The 11,080-nt window shown below is 38.3% G+C and overlaps 2 protein-coding genes across 2 annotated transcripts in view; both read right to left on the bottom strand.

The window, feature by feature from the left end:
* Nucleotides 1-1,767, bottom strand: part of LOC107096138 — a 7,328-nt gene extending 5,561 nt beyond the window's left edge. Inside the window, exon 1 of the mRNA XM_015392651.1 lies at nucleotides 1,692-1,767. Within this exon, the coding sequence (XP_015248137.1) occupies nucleotides 1,692-1,764 (73 nt within the window). The 5' untranslated portion in view covers nucleotides 1,765-1,767. The remainder of the gene's footprint in view (nucleotides 1-1,691) is intronic.
* Nucleotides 1-11,080, bottom strand: part of LOC107096137 (myelin-oligodendrocyte glycoprotein-like) — a 68,364-nt gene that overhangs the window by 31,381 nt on the left and 25,903 nt on the right. The gene's annotated exons all lie outside the window — the stretch shown is intronic.

Raw genomic sequence — 11,080 nt, 5'->3', positions numbered from 1 at the left:
AGATAAAGATCAAATACAATAAAATAAAAACAAAGAAGTAAAACAACAGGGGATTTATCTTAGCAAACATTTAAAACAAACATAGACAGAGCCATAGAAATAATAGAAACAAAAAGGTGAATGCACTTAAAATAGCAGATGTTTGGAGAAATCAAGTCTCAATTTTTTGGCATATTTGTCATTTTTTATCTTAAGAGAAGAAAAATAGATTTTAAAGTCATTCATAAACCAATGAAAGGAAGGTTTAGAATTTCTCCATTTAGCACAGTGGATATGATATTTAGGAGGACATTAATAGTATCAGAAACAGGCTGGGGAAGATGGTCCATATAAAAAATGACATCATTTAGTGCAAAAGGGGGGACATCATTAATTTTTAAAGATATCCAGTCTTTCATCTCTTTCCAGAAGCGGTGTGTAGTGGGACAAAGGTAAAACATATGTTCAACGGTTTCACTATTATTATTACAAAAAGAACATTGATCCACCTCAAAACCAAATCTTTTTCTTAAAAATTCTGCCACAGGATAAATTTTGTTTATAACTTTAAAATGTGTTTCTTTGACTTTAGGTAAAAAAGGCCATTTAACAAATTCTGAGAAAGCTTTATCGACTATATCTGAGTTAACAGAAATATCTCTCTTCCAAGTAAATCTATCATATTCATGAAATTTTCTGGCTTTCAAAAAACTGTTAATAAATGTATTATTGCATTTTTTATCAAGCAAATTGCATTGTGAAATTAACCAACTCGGCAATATTGGTGGGTAATTATTATATAACCTATAATAATTTTATCAATTGAATTAAGTGGAATAGATTTACACAGTTTGTTATAATCTCTTATAAAACACTGAACATTATATTTAAAAAAAATTCTGAATAATTTATAATATCGCTGTTATCATCCAATAAATCAGTAATATAAATAATGTTTTTGTTTGTTTTGGGTGAAAGTCTATATAAATAGTAAATAGTACTGAGGGCTTTATGTATCATTGATTTATCTTTTAGAAAGATACAGGTATCATCTGCAAATTGGCTTATTCTAAATTCTCTATCAAAAATTGTGATACCTTGTATGTCATTAGAGTTTTTAATTAACAAAGCTAGCAGTTGTGTAGCTAAGATGAAAAGCTTTGGGGAAGGAAGCAGATTTCTCATCTGCATCAGACACCGCACATATGCTGGATGCTGATGGGGAGTTTTTATTTTATTTCATTTATGATATTAAATTAAGCGCTTATTTCCGTATGTTTTGCTCCTATGAATTTAATGATATATCGCCCATGCTCTCCTAAAGCTCAGAGGATAAGTCGGAGCGCAGTATTACGGGAAGAACAGCGGCTTTGCTTTGCGCAGGAGGTCTGGAGCGCTGCGGGGCGGAGGATGTGGGGTCCGCTAATCCATGAATTCTGCATTAAACCGAAGCCAAGAGTAACGAGTAACCTTTGGTTTAAAAATGTAAGGAATAGAAAGTAGCCTACAGATGCTTGTGTGAAAATGTAATGAGTAGAAGTCAGAAGTAGGAAGAAAAATAAGCAATGGAGTAAAGTATAGATACCTAAAAGTACAGATTTAGATGACTTGACACCTCTGGTGATTTCTGCTCAGAGTTAGTTTCTCTCCATGTTTAATGTGAACATGGGAGGTGAGATGAAGCAGCAGAGGGAAGTGAAGCAGAGGTTTACCTTGAACCTGAGTCCAGGACAGGTAGAGGCAGAAGGTGGAGGTCCAGAAGGGAAACCTGAGCAGAGACTCCATCAGATCCACACGTAGCGCTTCTTCTGCTCTGCGTCTACTGTTGCTACTGTTTACTCTGTCACTGCTTATAAAGGTTGAACGCTGGGCGGAGCTTCTGTTGCCTGGCAACCAACCTAACAGGTTCAACAACGGTCGCTGCCTTTGATCCGGTGTCGTGCCAAGGTAGTTATCCCTGCCAAAATTTGTATCCCCTCGTCGGGAGCGCGCACGGAGTAGAAAGAACAACCCGAGTTAACTCCGCCTCAATTCCAACGTGCAGAACTTGAAATTTGAAAGGTTTTACGTGTATGAAAGTTGAGCTTTACTGTTTTATTCTTTACTTCACATGTTATAGCAGAATATCGCCAGTGATATTGATTTAAAACTAATAATAAAACACAAACGTTTGCTTGAAAGCTGGTCGCTGACAGCAGTGTCTACTCCTCCCTCTGAAAGCAAACAGATCCTTGTTCTTTTCCTCACGTTCATTAAAAAATATCTCTCATTGTTTCACAGTGTCCAAATGTTCTCATCCCATTGAAAACTGTTGTAAACCATATACTTGTAATAAAAATGAAATAGAAAATGGAGTGCACGTGTAATCATTAAAGACTATATATGCAGAAAGGAAAATATTTTTTTCCTGGTTGAAATTTAGTACTTAAATCTATATTTGTGTTTATAGTAACGTACAATTTATCTATGTTGTACTATCCTTAATAAACAGTTTGTCTTCTAACATCAGCCGTTTTATTTCATCCCATATTGCCAGAACTGGCAGTATGGGATGAAATAAAACCTGCTGTAATCTGTTCCCCTTGTCTAAATAAGGCAAAAAAGGTCCCAGTTTTTCCATTTTTGGTTTATAAGCATCTTTTATGATGACAACTAATCCCTGAAACTTTGGAGTTGATTGACCTTTATTTCTCAAAGTTACAAGGGGGGAACAAATTACGGCAGGTAGCCTGCCATAATTTGTTCCCCCCTTGTAACTTTCCCAGTAGGGGTTTTTGTAACTTTCCCAGTAGGGGTAAGCATGACGGAAAATAGATGGATCTGACTTTTTTATTAACTTATTATTAAGCAAATAGAAAAAGCTCAAGCTTTGGTACTGCATAAAAACATCCCAACTGAACCAGTTTATCTACCCAATCTACCTAAGTTTTCTATTAAGTGTCCATAAAACTTATTTTTTCTTTACTGAGGTATAATCTGTTCCTACCTGTTTTTTTCCAGTTTTGATTATCCCCACATGTTATCTATTTACACCAAAGCTAGGGTTTGTTTCACTTTCTCCTGTTGCTGATGAAGAGGACATCAAAAATGAATAAGACTAGGAGAGGAGCTCAACCAATAATCTCATTCAATAGGAATAAACATTGCACAGTCTGATATACAGTAATGTTATACCAGTGTTTTGGTGTTTAAACATTTCAAAACCATAATAAATACAGAACAGTTCAGTTTAAAAAGCTGAGGATTTTTAGAATGAAAACAAAAGCTTCATAATGAATGTTGTAAGCATATGACTCACTTCCTGATATTCTCCACCCACTAACCACTCCCAGTCGTACTGTTTTGCCTGACTCATATTAAGTCTCTACTAGATGCATGATGGTGCTGAATGCAGAGTTGCAGAGACATTTTGACAGAAAATATTTAAAACCTGATAGAGTCCATGCAGAGTTTCTGTTTGATTATTTCAAAGTCAATGTGTGTGATTCCTCAGTGAGCCATACTAATGAAATGAGCAGAAGCACAGTCGATGAGCAACCTGTCTCGGTCCTGGTCTGTGCCGTCTCCTGGTGGGGGCTTCCGGTGGGGCCCTCGGTCTCATCCCCGCGGGTCTCCAGCATTGTGGTGGATGGGGGACTTCCTGGAGCACTCACTACCTAACGTATTTAACTTACAGCTCTGACAAAAAAACAGATGTCTCACTCTGATTTATTATAAACCCAAACTCTTTTTAGCTGCTTTTTAACCTGGATTTTCTTAGACTAATTTTAAACTATGAAATAATTTATTATCTTATTTATGTAACTAATCCATGCCACAAATTGCTTGCTGTCTTTTAACAAAAGGCATGACAGTTAGGGTCATTTTTTGCCTGTCTGACCAGGGAAATGTTTTGGTCCCCTGCATGGCAATGAGGATTGAGATGATAGCGGGAAGGAATCAACTCAATTGCTGCATTGTAGGTTTTTGAGAGCTGGAACCTGAGTCCACTCCTTCTGTTTAAGGTTGTTTTTTCTCTTTTAACATAAATGGTTTCTTTCACATCTCTTTCAAACCACCTGTCTTGCACTTTGTTGACAACAAATAATATAAAGTACATTTACACATGTGCTACTGTTTCAGAGAAAATGTCAAGCTTGATGCCTTTATCTGCATAATATATAGTAATTAGTTGATTTATTCAAAATCAGATAGGTACCTGTTGTCGGCTTAGGAGCTCAGGCCAGATATGGGATTGCATTGAACTAAGAAATACTGGATCTCTACCTGAGGCTACATTCAGGAGGGGCGTGTCAAGGAAAAAGTATGCCACAGCATAGCAGGTTTCAGGTTTCTAACCAGTTGGAGCACTGTGACTCACACAAGTGACTCCCTCCATGTTTCTGCTGCTTGCTGCCTATGCAGACGGCTTCAGTTATGCAGCTCTAACACGTACCTTTCCTTGAGGATTTAAACTCCTCAAGGAAAGGTACGATCTGACAAATCAAGTTTTCTGATATATGAACGTGTCTTTCTAACGTATGTTGCTGGACTCATAAATGCACAGGCTAGCTGTCTGTCTATTTATGAATCTGAGCTTTCAGTTTTTATTCTGCTGGCTTCCTTTTTAACCCAACAGACTAAAGCAGCATTTAGGATCTTAAAGGCCATTTTATACTTCTGACACATAGACTCTGCAACTGTCAAATCTGTCTCTGTGCGTAACCAAGCCCCCCGTGCCGAGGCTCTGCAACCGTCGTTGCAGAGCCTGACTACACATTGGACGGTCGCAAACCCGTGCAGGCCTCAAGCAGAAGTGCAAAGACAAAAGCAGCTATGATTGCTGTTTGGTATGCAAAGAGTTGAAAGATGAAAGAAAGAAAATCAAACCCCAATTGCACACTCGGGGGTTTGTTGTTGCCAGGTTAATACGTCTGCGCTTGTTCAGGAATCAGTGCTTAAGGTTTTTTTTGTCAACAGTTCTATTTCTTCACCTACCTTATAAAAGAAGGAAATCTACAGTTAGTAAGAATAAGGAAACTTTAGATTAGACATCCTTGTTTTGATTAAATGTAAAGGTAAACTAAAGAGAAGTCTCAAATATACCCTTGTTTTACACAGTGTGTCATTTGGAGCTTTTCTTTCATTTTTAGAATATTCAATCATTTTTTTATTTTAGAGAGCCTTGGTTGTGTTTGATTCACTGTAGTTTTATTTCAGCATGTTGGAGATTAAAAGAATGAGTTAATATTGGTCAAATGTAGCTATACTGTCAATCATATTTCTTGTATTGTGAGATGGATTCCTGTTTTCTCGTTTGGGTAAAGCTTTAAAGACTTCGCATATATTGTAAACTCTTCTAAATTTACAATAGTAAACTCAATTGTGGCATTTTGATGGCATGTTTAAAAACTGTTACTGAAGTCTTTAAGTATTCTATGTTTGTATGTGCAGTATCGGTGTATACCAATACATCAGACTATTGTGGATGGATAAAAACATAATGATTTGTCAATCATTATCTTGAGATTGTGATGGTTTTGGCTGATGCCAAATAACCAGTGTGGCTCAAACAGGTGACTCCCTTTGTGTTACTGCTGCTTGTTCAGGACTTTAAAGAGATTAAATCCTAAAGAACCAGCAGATCTGCTCGTTGTTGTTCCGTCCTCCACAGATAATGGATTACTTAGGGACTGTCAACAAACTTCCTTCCAAATACCCTTGAGATATAAAAATAACTAAATTCCCTGTATTGTGACCAACTAAAAGAAATATAATGGTAAACTGTGCTACTAGATTACATGAATCAGACACATCCATTTTTGTCAGGTCTAAGCACCTAAAACATCATACATTCATACAGTGAAAGAAAGAAGGCACAGAGAAAATTTATTTAGTTTTACTAGCGAGGAGGACAAGAGGGGACCGCACAGTTAGAGATCTCCGGCCCACTCTGGCAGTCTCCGCATTCTCCTCGCTTTTTATTGAAATTAGCGGTCCCTGGTTACAACAGCTGACACTGCACTAGGGAGGGGAACAAGATAAGGAATTCCGACTTGCAGTCTCAGTAAACATGTCCTCTAGTCCACAAATCACAGTATACTTCAAAAAAGGTGGCTATGAACACATGCACATAGCACACAGCTGTATGCATTAAAACACTACACAGATACATTTATATACAATTATTCTCACAATTTTCATTAAGTTTTATGTCTTTTTCATATTTCTAATGTATTTTTCTTCAATAGCTCCTTGGTTATGTGGATCACTGACTCAAAATCTGCTTTGAAATTGATCTACTAGATCAGGGATCTTCAACGTTTTCAAAGCCAAGGACCCCAAAATGATTGCGAGATGGAGCGGGGACCCCCTAATTATATATATTGTATGAAATTGTGTTAAATCAACCTGGTCCTGTAGTCACTCTATTACATATGGTGTAATGTAACGAAAGTAATTTCTCCCTGGGATTATTAAAGTATTTCTGAATCTGATTCCTGGTTGATGGGACAGGTGTTGTGAAGGAAACGGTGCCCAGCATGTGTCGCTGAATGTGTGCATTAATGACTGAAAGACATCTTCTGCCTCCATTTATCTGTTTACTACAGTGTGTTGAATTCATGTTAATGTGGATTTAAAGACATTTTAATTAGTGGAAAAAATTGCAGGAGGGAATATAAAAAAAAGTAATCAACCAAGACTTTCGCGAACCCCCATGTAGTACCTCCGTGGATCCCCTAGGGGTCGCGGACCCCCTGTTGAAGACCTCTGTACTAGACTGTATAAATGAGGAACACTTATTTTAATTTCATTTTAAGCCTACCCATATTTTTAGGATTTTTTTATTTTTATTTAAAACTTGGTGTTTTTCTTCAATATCTTTCAGGTTATATTAAATTACATCAAATAAAATATAAATATGAAATATATAATATAATATAATATAATATAATATAATATAATATAATATAATATGATATATATAATATAATATTATGTAAACATATAATAAAATACATCTCTGAAGTTGGTTTTAGTGTTAAAATAAAAGTGGTCAGGTTCTGTTTTACAAGGGTTTTCTGAACTAAAGAAAATAATATGGCTATGCACGCTAAAATATTCAGACACCCATGGCAATGCATATAGTTCAAAGAAATAAGAAACCGCTAATTCAATGGGCTCATTTGACAGCATTATGTTAAGTCATTTTGAGAATTAAAAATTCTGATCTTGTATGTTGGAAGATATCAGAAATGTGTTCTGTAGCTTACACACTAGTGTACAGTGTATATGTTGGGATTTACTCTTAATTGCACATATTTAGTAGCAAAATAAACATTGCCATCCATAATAATGTCTGACATCCATAGCTAAAAAAAAGACTAGTCATACTTAATGTTTGCAAAGTTTTACTGCCATTAATGAATAACATGAGACATAACATGACATCACAGAACATGACATAGGCCTACATAGACTACCGCTTTACAGCTTGAAAGTGCAACAATTAACTTTTATCAACTGAAATATAAACTTGAATGAGAACTAGCTAGATCTAAACTGGGAATTGCTTGGAACTTGAATGTGTCACTTATTTTTCCATGAGTACTTTCTGTTACTCCTTGGAGCAGTGAGTAAGGCCCTGTCTGCCAGACTGGTGTTGTAAAACTGCGCAGGACTGCTCAAAGTTGAGTTTGATGAGGAACTCAGTCTTCATAAGCTCTACAGAGCAACTGTTCTTTCTGTTGTTTGCCATCAGTGAGAACACCCTTTCCAGATATACAATGGACTCATGATCGCAAGCAGTTGGGGCAGGTCGGCTAATTCAAAGAGACCCATCCATCAGGAGGCCACACCTTTGGTCTTCCAAGCATCAGCAGCATTTTCTCTCAGCTTCTGCATGATGGGCTTTGCAGTGGTGCACTCCTCATAATAAAAACCAAAATTACAGTTTTTTAGTTATTCGTGAAAATAAAGTACAAATAGCGTCCCTTAGCAGTTCAATATGGGATGCGTAACTTAACTTCTAAATACGAGAGGATTCCATATTCCAAGGGACGGGCGGCAACCCTACTGTACAGTAATTTTGGTTTTGGCCTTCTGAGAGTACCACATCCCACGTGTCTTTTACTTGGTTGCCCATGTTCTTTACCTCTTGGAAGGCCTGCCAGAAGATGCTATTAAGCTCTTTGAAGAGTATATTCAGCTTGGCAAAGTTAAGTTCACCAGAGCGCTGACTCCATCCTGCATCAATCATAGTGGTCCCATTGCTATAACATTTTCCGATGGAATAAATATGCTTATGGAGCAGTCCTATATCTGAGTTGGGAGTCAGACCAAGGCTCAGACATCTGGCTAGTGGAATCCAAGCCAAGCTAACTCCTTTGGACCAAAAAGGTGATGCTGTCAAGGCGGAAAAGTTTGGAGCAGTTTTTGCATCAAAGCTGAAGAAGTATTTTGAACAGCCAAACGGTTCTTGTTGCAATTCAGCGGGACAATTATGGCTTTCAGACTTTTTTCACCTATAGAGCTGGAGAGATTCAAACCAATACAAGGATCCGTGGCTGGTGGTGGATTTCTGGTCACCGGAACATTGCAGATGTAATCACCAGAGGAGCCAGTCCTCAAGACTGGTTCCAAGTGGCAAAATGCCCTCTTTTTTTAAGATCTCCCATAGCAGAATGGGCAATTAAATCAGCCAAAGAGCTTGCAACTGTAGCAAAAGAGAACATAAACAAGTTGCAGAAGAAGGCATTTGTTGCTGCTATGAAAAGGGCCAGGGCAAAAGAGCAAGAACCGAAGCAGGAACTAGCACAATGTCAAAACCAGGTTCCTGCAGAGAAGCGGAGGCCACCTGCATCGCTGCATGACCTTGTAGATGTCAAGCGCTTTAGTAGTTTGACATGCCTGATCAAAGCAGTTGCTGGGATGTGGAGAGTGGGGAAAAAGTTCATCTGTGGAAACCCAGCTGCCAAAGATCGAAAGTGGGAGGCGTTCCGGTTAGCAGGGGTTGTCGCTGTGAGCGAACGAGAAGATGCTTTGAGAAGTGTATTTCTTACTGCTCAAGAGGGTGTGGTTTTTCCATGCACTACCACAAACAGACTGGTGGTTTATCGGGACAAAGATTCTGGGTTACTAGTCTGTGAAGGCAGAGCATAAACCTTCAGAGAAGATAAAAAGGCTGTTCCGATCCTGCCTTATTATGCATGGGTGTCCACACTGTTAGGCTGGGATAGCTTAGGCCACTTTGTCCACACTTTGGTAAAACTGGGTCTTCTACTGGAATAATACTTCTAGAAACATAATTAAACAAATTTTGTAATGGAAACCAAGCTGATATTAGGCTTTGTGTAAACCCTGACTCCAAATATAATATTGAATTGTGGTCTGTGTGAGGAACCAAACCTGTTTAAATAAACTTTAGCAGTTCCACCTCAAAGGGAGTTAAAAAATCCACCCAGGAGTTCGCTGATGACTTTCAGTAGCAGCCATTCAAAATGGCCCTTCCCAGTCTAAAGCCAGCCGAACAGCAGCCCACTTCACTGCAACTCCCAGCAAAATCCCCTCCAACTTCCAGCCAATGGGGTGACCCCCTCCTTCTCCTGGGCGTGCATATTTTCTTACTCTGACACTACCCTTTTACTGAATTACAGGGTCTGACCAGGAGATAACCTTTGGGAAAGTGGGAAAGTTTGAATGGCTACTACTGGAGAAAATCTAATTTAAAGATGGAACGCACTATGAGAGGAAATTACTAAATTTACTGAAATTAATAACTAAAAGTATGACAAATTTGACAATGGTAAGTTTATGCAAAACATTAAACAGAATTGTAAGAAATTAATCTGTTGGGTTTGAAAAACTGAGAAAACATGCTATGTTTATTTTTTTTTTATTTCTTCACATTTACAGAGTAGAGAACTTTAAACTTTCCTTTTTGATAAAGCTTATAGTTAGAGTGACTCAGGTTATCCTGAGCTATCTCTATATGTATGCTGCTTTAGGCTAAGACTTCTGGAGGACATACTGTAGGGACCCCCATTTCATCATTCTGCTTTATTCTATCCCTATTCTCCCACTCTGGAGAATCTGTTAGTTCAATCTCTAACATTATGCTCTCTCTGTTTTTTCTCAGAGTAGCTTTGCCTCTTCTGTTCCTGTTTGGCTGTGACGCCATCCTGGAGAGAAATATCAACATTGCTGCTGCCATCAACACCTTTGTTCATAGATGCTGGATCAACCCGTTTTTCCAGTGTAGTCCTGATTGTCTGACTGTGACTGGCTGGATGTGCTCTCTTCATCCACTTACATGGGAGCTGGCTCGGAGCTCGTCTGCCTGGCTGTGTGTTTCATGGGCGGGGCCGCCTTTTACAGCTGCCTTATGTATCTCTGCTTCTGTTTCCTTGAACCCCAGTCGGCCTCAGCAGATGGCCGCTCACACTGAGCCTGGTTCTGATGAAGGGTTCTTCCTGTTAAAAGGAAGTTTTTCCATCTCCACTGTCGCTACAAGCATGCTTAGTGTGAGGGATTGCATTCGAGTCAATGGGTCGATGCAATAAACTGGTTTTCCTTAAATACAAAACTTTTAATCAATTTGACTGTATGATCTAGTGAACTGTAAAGGTCCCTGAGATGACATGTGTTGTGAATTTGTATTGGCGCTGTAGAAATAGCTGAATTGAATTTAAATTGCATTGACATGTTTCTGCAGAAACTTCTCACCAGAAGAATGATTGGTTGCTGCTTATTGATCCTTTTTTAGCCTGTCAGCGCCCTCTGCTGGCAGCTTGTTGGAGAACGACGTCATTCTAGGTGTGGGAAAATAAAAAGTCTCCTTCCTCCCTGGTAATGGTGCTTCTTCCATGCCTCAACAGGTGATCCAGATGACCAGACACAGGTGTGCTGATCAGCTCGCTACCGCCCCCTAGGTAGCTGCAGTATCCAGAAAACACCATAAAGACAAAACAAGAGATCCAAGAAACATGACACTTTTTTAGGCATAATTTTACCAAATATTTAATTGGATCCCCATTACCAGATTAATTGATTAATTAATAAAATCTTTCGTTAAGATTTATTTCTTATGACAAAAAAACCCCAACAACAAACAAACAAACAA

This window comes from Cyprinodon variegatus, unplaced genomic scaffold, assembly GCF_000732505.1.
Source record: "Cyprinodon variegatus isolate N-32 unplaced genomic scaffold, C_variegatus-1.0 Scaffold600, whole genome shotgun sequence".
Lineage (NCBI taxonomy): Eukaryota > Metazoa > Chordata > Actinopteri > Cyprinodontiformes > Cyprinodontidae > Cyprinodon > Cyprinodon variegatus.
This window is presented reverse-complemented; position numbering and strand designations above follow the sequence as displayed.